At 28.5% G+C, this 15,567-nt stretch overlaps 2 protein-coding genes across 4 annotated transcripts; both read right to left on the bottom strand.

The window, feature by feature from the left end:
- Positions 1 to 634: 634 nt before the first annotated feature.
- Positions 635 to 3,747, bottom strand: LOC126834403 (uncharacterized). Its single transcript, XM_050566294.1, has 6 exons — positions 3,418 to 3,747; positions 3,231 to 3,299; positions 2,646 to 2,687; positions 2,539 to 2,559; positions 2,054 to 2,084; positions 635 to 936 (listed from the first exon to the last, which is right to left on the bottom strand). The coding sequence occupies exons 1-6, from the start codon at positions 3,467 to 3,469 to the stop codon at positions 771 to 773; spliced, it is 381 nt and encodes a 126-aa protein (XP_050422251.1). The 5' UTR covers positions 3,470 to 3,747; the 3' UTR covers positions 635 to 770.
- Positions 3,748 to 6,189: 2,442 nt separating this feature from the next.
- On the bottom strand, positions 6,190 to 9,182 carry LOC126834402 (protein cornichon homolog 4). Of its 3 annotated transcripts, none has more exons than XM_050566292.1 (6): positions 9,021 to 9,182; positions 8,842 to 8,931; positions 8,016 to 8,084; positions 7,832 to 7,944; positions 6,846 to 6,986; positions 6,190 to 6,773 (listed from the first exon to the last, which is right to left on the bottom strand). In XM_050566292.1, exons 2-6 carry the CDS (start codon positions 8,911 to 8,913, stop codon positions 6,704 to 6,706), a joined length of 465 nt encoding a protein of 154 aa, XP_050422249.1. In that variant the 5' UTR covers positions 8,914 to 8,931; positions 9,021 to 9,182; the 3' UTR covers positions 6,190 to 6,703. The 3 variants fall into 3 exon arrangements, with proteins under 3 accessions (XP_050422249.1, XP_050422250.1, XP_050422248.1); XM_050566293.1 differs by having other exon boundaries at positions 9,107 to 9,174; XM_050566291.1 differs by having other exon boundaries at positions 6,191 to 6,773; positions 9,030 to 9,181.
- Between the last annotated feature and the right edge of the window lie 6,385 nt (positions 9,183 to 15,567).

Below are 15,567 nucleotides of genomic sequence, written 5' to 3' on the forward strand. Positions count from 1 at the left end.
ATAATAAATAAACATATTTCAAAAACAAATTAAAACAATTATTGTAAAAAAATACCCTCTCGCCTTAGCATCCAAGCTAATAGCATTTTTGAAGTTTTTGTGCTTTTTATAATAAGATAACATTTTTGTTTTAATTTTTTTTTGAAAGACTCCATTCCCAAGGCTATAACAATATATTATCGTTAAGATGACGTTATACCATCTTATACACTCCTACAGTTTCAATATTTTATTTAATATTGATTTTTTTTCTTTAAAAAGCTTAAATGTATTTGTCTAGTGCTACGATTTTGGAATTTTATTTTTCAATTATTTAGAGGCTAAACTCAGTTAAAATTTGTCGAAAATATTATTTTACTTTAAATGGATATTAAGTCGGTACCACGCTATGTGTTGCCTCGTGTTTTGCCTTTTATCGAAACATGGAAACAAATTGTAAACAACTTAATTTTGCAATACATTAAGTTGCTAAGGGTTGCCACTTACAATTAGTGTGGACGGTGCTTAACTACTTTTTACGCTTCTGGTCCATTCAGCGCATATGCAACTTCGGTTGCATTCATACTTTTTAAGGGACTACTTTGGTGACAAAGTCATCTTACCTTTGTTACTTTAGAAACAATTATATTCAACGTTTTTAAGCTTTGTTTTATTAAATATAACAATTCAGATAATACAGAAACAATATGAGTGTTGACAAAAATATAATAATTGTGGACTATTACTATGTGAGTGCATAAAACATTAAACAAAAAATTGTTAGAGTATCGTTAACTTGAACTTCCCGAAGGAGCATCTCTCAATTCTTTGAGATCTTTTTCAATTTTACTTTCTATTAAGGCTTGTATATAAATATCACCAATTGCAACAGCAATGTTTTTATCAAACGTCCCGTCCTCATTAGCTAGAGGTGCGAAACTACGGTATTGTGCATGTCTGGAAAATATTTCAAAATTTGTAAGTATAATACATGATGACAAAGCAAAATAATGACAACTATTTTAAAAGAAGGGTTTACTGATGTCATTCTATTTCTATAATAATCAGGCCCGGCTCAAGTGTTTAAACACATCTAGACAAACTCAAGTTCTGCCGCGCCGCCAAACTTTTTTTTAAGCGAAATATTTTTTACGTCTAATATTTGTTTGTATAAAAAAAAAATAACAAAATAAGCAAATTCTGTGTACATTATATTTATTTATAAATAGTGTGCAATTGGTTAGACATATTATTTAGTACTTATAAATACATTTATCGACTAGTAGACTTCACTAGCATGTACAAGGAAATATGCAATATAATTCCCAATTCCTTCTCGATTGAAATCATTGCAAGACCCACGATAAACGACCTTGTGACATTTGAGATCGCAGATAATTCCTAAATGCTTCTCGGCGCTGTGGCCGCCGTCACGGGAAGTTTTAAGAGGATTCTTAAGGCGATAAAAGTATTGGGAAACAGTTCAACTAACTGTTTTTTGCAAATATATTCTGCAAAACAAATTGGGGATCTTTGCAAAGCTATCGTGTAATTCGACTGAATCAATGGCAGAAGTTAAACCATTGTCCGATGTACCAAAGTGTAATTTGTAGATCTTAAAAGTAAGTCGTAAGTTCATCAGTACTTTGTATTTGAGAAATGTCATAAAGAAATGATAACAAGTCTGCATGCTCAGAAAGTTGTTCAAATCATTCGTTACTTTATTGTACGGCTCTATATCTAAAACTGCACTAACTTTAAAGTTTTGTCTTTTACACTAATGAAGACGGATCACGAATACAACCTCTCTCCCCATCCTCTCAATAGACCTCGACGGCTATCGGTCGGCGGTCGACCAATAAAATAATAATAAAAACATCAGATGTCTTTAATTTTAAAAGTATTCCTAAAATAAATCAAAAAAATATGATACCAAACTATAAACGACTTCAACGCGATAATTATTGCAAACAACGTCCCTAATTGTGACAGATCAGTTACCACAGAATAACGATTACAGTACATTATAAAAAACACTAAGCGAGTAATAATAAAAAAATATGTATGTACTTACTCTGGGGTCATAGTTGCAATACGCCTGCCCCCTAAAGTAAGAAAATACATACCGAATATTAAGTTTGTACTTTACAACATGGCTTGTTTGCATATCATAAATTTATGCCCAATTTTTTAAAGTTCAACATTAATTAAAATAATCTAGTGTTATAAGTTAATCGCTTTACCAAATCTAAGTAAAAATCATACAGATTGTCAGAATTGTGGTTGATTGGGTGGATTATGCAACAAAATTATAGATATACCTCTAAATGTATACATATATTACATCATACATAATTAATGTACATTTTAATAAAGGTAATTGTGCCCACTGTCCAGTGTTCACGCACATAAGAATCACATGTTAATGCGCTCTTACGAAAAGTTCTTACCACACTCTTATTCGATTTAAGATGTCAATTTAAAGAAACAAGTTAACTAAAATTGACTAACTAAAAAGGTATTTTATAAAATAAATAGTTGTATAGTAAAAACACATACTTGCTAGATTCAAATTACTTTCTGGAAAAAAAAATATATATATACTGTTATTGTAAAGCAGTAAATACAATGCTATGTTCGTAACATAATATAAGAAAACTGCATACCATCCCCAGTTTTACCGTTATACTTGATAGGATACGCATTTGCTAAAAAAAAATATACAAGTTTAATACAAAAAGTCAATTTTTCATTTATTTATTAGTGATAATTTTTGAAACTAAATATCACAAATATGTAATTAATAGGAAACGTATTGCTAATTGTGATGAGAATTCAAAAATCCGAATTTTGACAAAAAAACGCAATTTTAAAATAGAATAAATACTTTATTTTAATACAATAACGATAAATTGCTCTTGGATTTCATTAAATCCAAAAATAATTTCTTTTCGGTTTTATGTTTTTTTTTTTTTAATTTTCATCAAAAACATTTTACTTGGTTACGCTGTTTTATATTGTCTAAATGTTTATTACATTTTTAAAAGGCTAAAATTTCGTTTTTTTGTGAAAATCCCGAATTTTAAATTCCGGTTTGTAATTGATAGAAAATCGTTTTTAACGAATGAAATGCATTATAATTTAATAATTAAGTTACGAAAAACTCATACAAAATATTACACTTTTAAGGCTGTGTGATATTGAAATTACTATAGATTACAAATAATAGTTATTTATTTTTAAATAATTACGTTGTTCGAAAAAAACAACAATGTCATCCTTAACTGGTCCTGGCCGTACGGCGTTACAAACGTTTGTACCTGTAAATTAATTAACCACATTATGCGACATTCAATTATAATAAGCAAACAGTATCTTTTACTGCTATGTTAATTCACGTAATAATAATAAAAAAAAAGTATATATAATGCTTATTACCCGAAAATACCGACAGTACGCACAAAACGAGAACAAAGTCAGTTGGTGTCATCGTGTCAGATTTGAAGTGGAACTGCAAAGCGCCTGACCCAGGAGAAACCGAGTGCTCTAGTGACAGTTTTAGCAGATATGTCTTGTAGCGTTGTCTACCGGGTTACCGAGGTTACCGTAAATATGATTAAATACTTGGAGTCTGAAGGTTGGCGTCAAGTATGAGCAAGTATGGTTACTGCTTGTGGCACGGCAAATGGATTCGTCGTATCCAGAAATAGGCACATTAACAAGCTGAACCGTGATCTATAAGGTCTCAGAACACCTGTTGTTAGTTAAAATTTGGCCATATTGACCTAAAAAAAAATAACAAAACGCAAAAACAACTTAATAAATTATTGTTCAACGTATTTACATACCTCCTACACTATGCATGTAAGATAAAATGCGTTGTACAAAAACCACGCTTATAAGTACAATAATTCCTATAAAATACAATATATTGTTTACCCGTCGATATATATTTTTTTTTTTGGGTGCTGTTTTTACGCAAGCCGCGTTGTTTTTAAACAATTATTGTAGTTTTGTCTTTTTTTTTTTGTAAATAATTTTGTTGGTTATTATTACAACAGTTTCTGCGGTACATTTTCCAAATGAATTTGTCAAAATACATACATCCAAAAAAAAATAAATATAAAATATTTAAAATCCATAATTTTTATACTATAATATACTAATATAATATATACTATAATCCAGTATATTTGAAGGGTACAGGGAAAAAACCAGCAGTCACTTTTTTCTTATATAAGAAAAACATGTTTAAACCTAAGTAATGCTAAAATATGTTTTGAAATGTTAAAGAAATACTTTAAACTTTTAAAAATATTGTATATTTTTGTTTATAATCGTGCTTAAAAGTAAAGAACAGATTAGTTTTGTATCAAAACGAATTGTATAACAAAAAATTGCCAATTTTAAAAAGTGACTTTGCTGGTTTTTTCCCTGTACCCTTTAAAAAAAAAATTGTTATAAAAAAAAATTGAAATAAAATACGTCAATCATAAAAAATATAGTTATGATCCGATCATTTTTCGGTTAAAACGTGTTAACGTTTACATTTATGAAATTTGGGAAAACTTTCTTTATTTCATAAAAATAGCATTTATATATTTTGTTAATTGCATGGTACTTACTTTGATAGTAGATGTGTCAACTTGTTTCTTGTAATTCTACATACTGGTTAATACTATGCTGGATTATTACTATTCGCATTTCGGATCGAAGCGTTTTGATGAATTTCAATTTAATTATTGCTTTGACCCTACTTTGCTAACTCTTTAAAAAAAACACGTAGCCTCTGCAAGTACAAACACAGACAACAGACACTCAGAAATCAGCAACGCTTCGTCATTGGCTTACTACTTTTTTTATGCCAGAAAGAAAAGTTTGTTGTAGGTGATTATTCAAAAATTATGTCTCAACATTTGCATTGTTTCAGACCTTTGTAGTTTTCTTTTTAGTTAAGAGGCTTTCTTTAAAATTTTCCCGAGGGGGTTTATAATTATTCATAAACAATGCCAACAAGTTCTAAATCCCAAGAAAGCGTCGCGACGTTCATAACATAAATAACAAAGTTATTAATTTTTCAGTTTTAACCCTACTCGTTTACCGTTGCTGTTTATCGTTTCAAAACGCAGCTCGAAATGGGAAAATGTAATTAATATTTTATCAGAAAATTTCCCAATCGTTTCCCATATAACGTAGTTAACTGCCTGATGATAATATTTTCAGATATACGTTGACTGTTGATGAAGGGGTGAGCTTTTTACATCTTTGGTCGAATAAGTTACCTTTCGGGTATTATATCTAAATTGTCAATGATGAAATCGGTTCATATTCCAGACATAAAAAAAAAATTCGTTAGATTTTTAACTAAAGCTAGAAATGTAGAAGCGTCTAACTATAACTGATAACATTTTTAGGCTTTGTTATATATATTATGTAAACGAGTAAGCAAATCGAAGTTGAAAACGATCACATCATTAAAAAAACCAATTCACCTTCTCAACTTTGCGTCAAAACACTAAACGAGCCTCCTAGCTATAGTCGGTATAGATGACATTTTCTTGATAACAACCTACTTTCGATGGAATATATTTTAGAAGATTAAACTTTTAATTTTATCAAAAAGTTTATCGTTTCACTTTTTAGTCTAAACCGAATCTATCACTGTCATTAGGTGTTCATTTATTTTTTTATCAGCAAACAAATGAGAGAACTTTAACGTGCTTAGCCTTTTATAAAGTTGACTCGGCTATAGTTTTTTTTTTTAAAATGGGTGAGTATTAAATTGTTGATATAAAATACTAATATTAATCACTTTTTAACGGTCTAACAAAAAAAGTTTCGAATCGTCTTTTCAATAATTTAACAGTGTGAATCAGCAATTATTACATCAATTTTACACTATTTTCTCATCATTTATACACCTTTTGCTAAATATAATGAAGTGTTGTTAAAAATACAATTTTCTATTGAACAAATTTGTCTTCTTTATAACAAAAAACGCGTCCAAACTATAATTTATAAAAAGATTAAATAGGTAAGCAATGCTACTTGCAAGCAGTGTATATCGTTTTCCCAAAAGCAACTGCACGGCATTATTAAAATGGTTTCCAAAACAATTATTGTTTCGTAATCTACCGTTGTCGCAAACCTAATTCAGTCTTTATTTAAAGAATAAACAATACTATATTTATTATGCTTAAGTAAAATGTTTACAGTTGTTAATAATTATTATTCACAAATACATATTTTATCCTAATTTCAGTAAAATACAATTAACATAATTTGTGCGCTGATCCGACACATTAAACTTTTTTCTCTTTAAACGTTACATTGTGTTTAATACAATCAATTTTTTAACTGTACCTTGAAAATTAAATAAAAACTATAGTTTCGAATGTATTAAACTGTTTGCATTATGTTTTATAATACCGATTTAGAAGAATGTATTATTTTAGGAAATCAAAGCTATACTTTAAATATAATAATACTAAAATTTACCACATTAGTTAGTTACACAGTATACATTTTCAACATGATAAAAATAAAATTTTAAATATGGAACCTAAACTTACAGTTAAAAATAAAATAACTCAAACACCACTACACAAATTTTAAATGATGCGGTATCGATAAGCACTTACTTATTACTTATAGTAAAAGTTAATACAGAGAAAATCGTACAATATAAATTGTACTATAAATAACAACAATTGTGTGCGTCTGACTAGAATTTATCAACGTGCAACGGATCTTCAGTCTCCAAGGGATTGCCTTTTAACACGGACAATATCATACTAAAAACAAACATAGAAATCATTAACAAATACTTATGATAACACCGAAACAAAAACGGTCGAAATACTTACAAGTACAAATAAAAGAAAAACGTGAGAAGATACCATCCGGTAAATATAACGAAACCCCTCATGCTTTTACGTATCTGACCACGGTGGTGTATTTCAGTTGGATCGTACAGTCCCATATTACCTCTGGGTATCATCATATACCTGTTAAAAAAAAAAAATAATAATAATAAATATATATGTCAACATGACTTTTACAGTTTAAATCTTGTCAAAAAAAAAAAAATAACCTTTTATAGCCTTATAAGTAATAATTATATGTTTAAGCAAATTAAAATTTTTTTTTTAAATTTGCAACAAAACTATAAAATTCGCTAATATAATCTATATAATACGCTAAAAACTTGTAAAAAAAGTATTATTAAATATTAAATTTTTTATTTTTATTTAAAACAATAACAATTAAGGAAAGAAAACTTTTTTTTTGTTTATCCAAATGGGTGGTTTGATATTTTTAAGAGTTTTGCTCATAAAATTGTTGTTTGTCTCAAATAGTATGTAATTTATTGATTAAGTGTTTAGAAAAAAAAAGTTGATTAATTAAAAAGCTTCGACTATTAATTATCACGTTATATTGTATTTGAAAAAAAACCCAAGAACTTTTGTTTTTAATTTCTTCATACTTTTTTTAATTTTGCATCGTTTAGACAGCAAAAATATAAAATGAATCACAATTGCGGCAACAATTATTAGTTGACTATTGTGACTAATGAATTAAGCAAACATTTTTAAATTGTTAAAGAAAAAAAATGTTTAACTTTGTAGATATCAATATTATTTATTGGTTCTATAATGATATTGATTTTTCATAGTTATTATTTTAGTTAACATTTTTATTTTCTCCATTTTTATATGAAAATTCTTAGTTGGAACAAATTAATTAATTTTCATCCAATTTGATTTTAAAAGTACAAGTCAACAAAAGTGTTGTATAACTTTCTACAACTAAAAAATCACTGTCTGTAAATAAAATAAGTATTTGAACTTACTCGCGTATTAACCATGCTAATGGTGGTATGTTTACTAATGCTAGGCTCCAGTTGAAGTCCGATAAGAACCCAACGACTAACAGTGATTCTGCGACGATTTTCGGTTTAACCCACTGGAAAAAAATACAATACTGTAATAATTACAAATATCGTGATGATGTTTTTCAAACGAAATTTTACTTACAAAATTTAATCTAGAACAACATTCTTGAGCATTTAGGTAATCACATTCGAGATCCGATATTGTTATAATCTATATAAATATCTTAGTAAAGGAAAAAAATAAAAAACGCCATTGCATTGTAAAACACATGAATAATTTATTAGTTAAACATATTATGTATTGTGCTTTATTTTGTATGCCGACTGATAAAATAAATTTAACTACAGCCGTAAATTTTTCAATGATTAACCGAGGCAAAAAATCCTTTTCTTTTTTAAACGTAAAAAAATATTAATTTTAATACCATCAAGATTGTAAAAAAAAAACATGTTTTAAGCTGTTGATTAAATTATTAGCAAAGTACCGTGTCACAATTCAAGTAAACGAGCGGTATTACCAGCAACTTAACTATGACGAGGTACTGTATGAGGAGAGTTAGCAATAAAAGTCTACGAATAGTAGTCGATTAAAGCTTATGAGCATTACAGCTAAATAAGATTGACCTATAGAAAATGCTGTATCCATGAAATGAGTCGTTTTTTAGATACAAATTTATGTCTAAGCCAAATAAAATATATTTCTATTGTGACCTCATTGCATAAAATAATCCTAATTCTATGGTCTAAGCAAATCCAATGACATCAAAAATTTAACAGATAACAAATTAGTATGGAATAAACACCAATTTAAAAACAAATATTACACGACCACACCAGCTATTTTTTAAATATATACTTAATTAGTTATTGTAAACTATGTCTTCTGTTCGCAAGAACCAAAACTTACATATTAAAAATGAAGATAATTTGTCAACAATATGAGTAGGCTATATTTTTATAAAGGATACAGAGTACACCATCAAGAACAGTAATGCCCCGGTGAGGAACATCGAAAATGCGTAAACCATAATATCCCACATGATGAGTTTGCGTTATTTCTGTAAAGTACAACAATAATTATTGAACAATACTAAAAATACCTAGTAAATAGTCTAAATTAATAAATAGTTAAACAGTTATGACGCACACCACTTACTGAGACACTTTAATGACTACTCGTGGAAATTATTTAAAATGCACATCACTTGGGAAAAATATTTAAACAATATGTACCTATCTAATTATGAAACATTTCATACTCGATGTTTTAATTTGATTCGTAGTAAATAATAATACCGAATTGTAAACAATTGTTATCGTTATCACAAACGAAAATGATAAGAGAATTTTGGTATAATATTATGCAGTTATTATGTTCGTGGTCGTAACCGTGGTGCAATCTAGCGGTATAACTGTGGTACCACGTTTTCCTGACGTGCAGTCGGTTATAATATTGTTTTTAATTTTTATGCAAAAAATAAATAAATAAATAATCGTCGGTTTCTGTAATCGCAAGACACGTTAAAGATAATAACACCGCTGGAGATCCAAATAAATTATCCGGTAACTGTTTACAGTTTATTGTAAAAAATATCAGATTGTTATTTGTCTTATGACTTATGTCTGTGGGGTAAACCAACAACAAATTCGCTAAACAAAGCGATATCCATCACTAGATAGAGCGAATAGTTTCTCGAAACTAACGTTATTTTTGTTTAAGCTTATTTTATCAGTACTGAAATACTCACTGCTTTCCTGTAATTATTAAGGTGCGTAGGTCTGCGGTTAGATTGCATTTTCGTCGGCAATGGTAATATAAAATATTGTTCCTTATATAATTTTGTATGTACACAGACGCATAGGCGCAACTAAGGGAGGGGGGCGCTAGCGGGGCCTTAGCACACCCAGACTCAAAATTAAAAAGCTTGTTCAATTTAACGTAAACAAAATTGATATAGTCGAAATTTATTAGAACTACTTTTTTCAATAAATATTGCCTATATAAAATTCCTTAAAAACCACCCACTTTCAATTTCCTTTACAGCCATTTTTTCACAATTTGAAATTTAATATTGAATCTTTTAATAGCCAATATTCTAAAGTAACATATGAAACCAATTTGTTTGGTTTTAAATTTATAAAATATATAATATATTTTATTTTATTCTTTCAACGTTCCATATTGACTTTTATCAGTGTATCATGTGTTTTTTTTTTACTTCTGCTAGCTTAATATAAGCATATACGGCATAGGTATCAAAACAATTTGCTTGTCTTTTGAATTTGTAAACGACTGCTATATATTCTTTATTATATTACCGTACTAAAACGAACATTTACACAAAACCTCAATTTTTAACAATTTTAAATAAAAATTAAAGTCCCCTTTTTATGAGCAGGTTTTAAGGCAGCAATTGGGTGAAGGGGTAATTTCTAGATTTTTGTTTTGTTTAGTATAATTATTTGATGTTTATAATATAAACCTAACCTAACCGGCCGTGTGTTAAATTTCATGTTTGTAAACCCATATTTGTCTCCAAAATCTATATTTATAGTGTATTATAAATAAATACATTTTAACTGCTTTACCCTCAAACTGAGAAATTACTTAACATTTCTTTTAAGTATTTTTTGTAACAATTTAAGAAAAACATGTTTTAATTTATATTGTTGTGTCGCTCTCTTGTATTCAGATGTTGCAACATTTATTGTGATATTATATTATTGGCTGCTGGATAGCTGCATCGTATAAACGAGTGACTTGGCGACAAAACCATACAGCATATTCATAATGTCTAACTATAGCGATTCGTTATAATTATAAATTATAACTTACTACAAATTCAATGGTATTATAAATGGCCGTTAGACAGCACTAACCGTACTCAAGTTATTCAAATTATAATATTATATTTTATATTTGAAAATAATTGTATCATTACATAATAATATACTAAGTGCTGTTACCACAATGCCCAACTAATTTAAATATTTTTATTATATTTTTTAGCCAGAAATGTAGTGTCTTATATATATTGTTAACAAAATCTTTTATTTATTTATTTTTTTCAAATAAGGTAAATATTTAAAAACAACATTTTGTAAACAGTATTTATAAGAAATTAAATGTCAAGACAAAAAATTATTACAATTTATTTAAATTGGTTTATCCCAGTTTGTTAGCTGGGAAATATATGCATCATTTATTTTTTTGTTATGTATTAAATATACTGTTTTCATAGATCGATTGGCCTAACTACAACTCTGTATAAAAATGCCTGACACAATTTGTTTTATTATTTTACTAAGGTCGATTAATTCATTTGTTGATTTTATAAGACAACCAATGTGAAGCATGACATGACATCTTGATATTCTACTCTGGTACGATTTGAGTTTCAACTATAGGTATGTATATTGCAGTTTTAACTCTTATTAATAAATCACAGTATTGCATTTTAAATTATATACTAGACATACACTTACAATCCGCGAGGCACTTGTAAAGTTTCCACTTTGCCGTCCCTTAAACAAATGGTTTATAGTTGACTGCTTTAATTTATTAATAATTTTTCCACAAAATCTAATAGGTTTAGTTGGTGGACTTTTAATAGCTTTTACTCTGCTTTTTAAAAAAGGTTTAGCCAATACGTTTTGAAAATGCCTTTTTTACGACCAAGCGTTTTATTTGTATTAAGCACGCCTCAGTAATTTCACGAGTAAAAATTAACAAATAAAACATGGCAATAAAATAAAATCACTTAACACAGCTGTACAAAAAAACGTATCCTATTTTCCAACAAGTATTTGTGATTCGAAATTTTGTACATTTTATATTTAAAGTGATTTTTAACATACAATTTGTTTTCATTAAAGGAAACAAATTTAAATGATTATTTTACAAGTCTTACTGGTAGTTTACCAAAAAAAAAAAAAAATATATCTTAATTTGGTTAATTTGGTATATTAACAATTCCTTTGTCCTCCATTGTACATTAATTCCAATTATACTATCGACAAAAAATACAAATGTGTGTAAGTAAAATATCAATCTCTATAATACATTAATCATGAAAATGATACAGTATAACGTAACACGTTTTATACTTTAATTGAAACTGAAGTGTCCATTATAATTTAGTATTTACACTGCACAATGTACAAATCATGCTATTGATAACAACATTGTATTTACATTTTTTTGTACATCAGAAACCTCACCATTGTTTGTAGTTTACAAGTGGCTTACACAACATAGATATATTTTAAATAATTATATAATTATTTACTATTATATATACCTCGCCTAAAAATGTTTCGATTGATATGAACTTTCAGTCACGTGTTGCCCCACTTGGAAAGTATTGGGAAATATTATTCAAAAAATTATTATTACATTAATGTGATTCTTAAAATAATATATCAATAGGTGTGTCTTGAAAAGAAAGATTCATTTCCGCTATCGAATTTCATGAAAAGTTTTTTCATATTTAAAATGCGATCAAGCCAAAATATTTAATGCATTAATAAATCGAACAAAATCATAATAAAAGTCGCATTATTTAACGGTAGCTATACCGTATTGTAAAGTTATTATGTACAATTTTGGGGGCAATATGCAAAACAAATTTAATTTGTGGTCAGTTTCGGACCACTGAAAACAATAGATTTATGTTGACTCTTGTTTCTAAAAAAGTTCAAATTTTTGTTGTACAGTATGATAAATCAAGAAAAATGCAACTATCTTATAACATCTCATCGGTTTGTCCAATCATATAAATCAACATTCATATAATTTGTATCTTATCCACTTATTTTTCCAAATTAACGCTTTTGTCGTTATTATACCTATCATTGTCTGATTTCCTTATTATTCCCACCTTATTGTTTCCACACAGCTCCTACCCTTATTTCTGCTAGTTACCCCCCCCCTACCCTCTTGTTAATTACGATTTTCTCTTCTTGTTTTATGTCAATTTTAAAATGGGTTGTGATAGCATATTATTAGATATTAATATAATATAGTATTAGGAATTTTCAAAAAATACTTTTCGAAACATTTGTAATTTTTAAGATGAGATGCATCTAAAAAGGCCATATTGTTTTTTGTATATCTTGTGAAGACTCGACGACGCGGTACTGTGGATATGTAAACGATTAAATCATTGTACTTGATGTTGTTGAAGAAAAATGCAAATGAACCTATCCAAAATCTTGGCAAATGCACTGGAACCACCTGTCATCACAGATTTGCGTTCAGCGCAATAACGGACTAACGCCAAAATAGTTTAGACCTTTTTTACATTGAATTTTATGGAGTATAGTTATTTTTAATTCCATTAACTTAAATATTGAAAATTTGTGGCTTAGTCCATTATTGCGCTGAAGTCCTCTGTTATGAAATTAAGAAAGTCAGCTGATATGAATCAATCAACAGTGTATGTTTATAAATAATGTTAATATTTTTATATCTCTACACAACTATTATGCACATACGCATACTTAACACAACAGGATATTTTTTTTTTAGTTCGACGGGTATGATAAAATATAATAATCATGTATGTGACGCTCTTTGAATGTCTGAAATAAGAGCCATTGCCATTTGAAAAATAATAATTTTACTACAACGTTATTCAAACGCGATCGGAGTGAAAATATTATTTCAAATCTGAGCAAACGGTTTGTCACAATTAATGTATTAGGTATTTGTATTTTTAACTCAAATAATTACATATATTATAGTGCTTCCGCAGTTAGAACAGATGCATAGAATTACAAAACACGTGAGTATACAAAAAAATTAAAATGTTTACGGCCTATACAATATATTCCTTTATACTTACACTTATGTAAGTATTACAAAACAGTAATAACTATTATAAATGTGTATTGTCAATAAATATGTTGGCTATTTACTTTTCCATTGTTTTTAAAAACTATTGGACTAACTATGAAGCAATTTAATCACTTAACGATATATCAAATAAAACTAATTTGTACATTAGGCTATTATTAGTCTCTACTAATGTCCAATTTGGGATACTCTCGTTCGATTAACTACAAATAAATAGTCAATTTAATTACAAGTACCAACGGTTTGTTTTCAAACATCGCTCCCACCGAAGAAAATAATTTCATTATCCTAACCATTATAACATGGCCCATTATATACATTAATAAGTAATAATACATTGAACATTAACCATATATATAGGTACACCTATACCTATACCGTTTTAGGTATATATCGCTTTATAGGTTCCTTTCAACGCGAAGTTTAATATTAATAATTATACAAGTTTGTATACAGCTGATGTCACTCGTATAGCACTTCTGCATCTGATACTTTTGTCTGTGTTGGAAGAGAAAACGCACAATAAACTGCAGTACAATCGGATGTTATCAACAGCAGCCACTCAGAAACATCTTCGATTAACCTGTAAGCACCTCTAGTATACGATAAGAGTCTACCATACTCGTATGGTATATTATGTGTATACTGAATGAAGTGCGGCAATCATGAAATAAATTACAGCGATCCTATATTTGTAGCTAAAGACACTTACCTAAGTTTTGACGAATTCATTGAACATGACGTAACATCCGCCACACGAGATAGACATTTCTAGATAAATATGTCGAGCTTCGATGCGAAGCTGAGAACTGAGATATTGGTTTTATAATGATGTGTTTTTCTGTCTAGATAAGATAATATTACAACTGAAGGTGATGAAAGAACTTTCAAATAAACACTTCGGTGCAACAACTTTAAGTACAAAATATGGAAAAAACTCTTTGGACGGTAGATGTATTAATCGCTTTATTTTATTTTTTGGATTTTGTTTCAATAAAGAAATGTGACTAGGTAAACAAAATTAGAGTACTTATTTCTTTATATTTTTAAGTTGGTGATATTCTAACGAAAATGTTCACTGGTAGATTATGTAGGGTTCGTCGGTGACGAGGTACTAAGCTATCGCATGTCAGAAGACAATGAATATAAATCAGATTGATTGTAAATAGCATCCAACAGTCGTGATCTCTTTTTTCATCAAATTCCATTTAGTAGGTATAGTGTATGTGAGACGACATATAAACTGAAAACGCATTACTGTGCTGAAATCGAAAACCTTTTTTTTTCGTTAACACACGCCCAACGTTCGAAAAAATTGGAAAAACGAACAAAAATCTAATAATAATATGTCAAACTTAAATCCCATATAACATGTCTGCGAACGGTTAACCAAAAGTACAGACCTCTGTCTATTCTTTATATTTTCTTTGTCGGTCGACCTTTTGTTTTTCCGTCGTAAGACAATATTGTTAAATTCGATTTAGGTAAACTCTAACGATCCATTGTGATAATAATATTGCTCTATCGAATCCGAGTAATTCAATATTGCAAAATAAATAGTAACAACGAAATAAAACGTATTTTTGTGCAGTCGTTAAAGTTCTCTTTGTTAATCGGTTCCGAAACTCAATATGTTACAACACATGGTAAATAATTAAATATTGATTCATTAATAAATTATTCGTCCACAAACGGTTAGATGTATGTATTTGTTTTGCATTTTAACGTATTAAGTTGTCAAAGTATTTTTGTTGGCACAATACTTTTATTTCTCTCTGAATATAATAAATACCCAGTCAATTCTCGTACATCAACAGAACATAAAATAGATATACAC

The sequence above is a fragment of the Adelges cooleyi genome, unplaced genomic scaffold (assembly GCF_023614345.1).
Source record: "Adelges cooleyi isolate 19-005CV unplaced genomic scaffold, UGA_ACOO_1.1 ACOO_flye_CR_arks_rails_tigmint_CR_PRNA_21, whole genome shotgun sequence".
Lineage (NCBI taxonomy): Eukaryota > Metazoa > Arthropoda > Insecta > Hemiptera > Adelgidae > Adelges > Adelges cooleyi.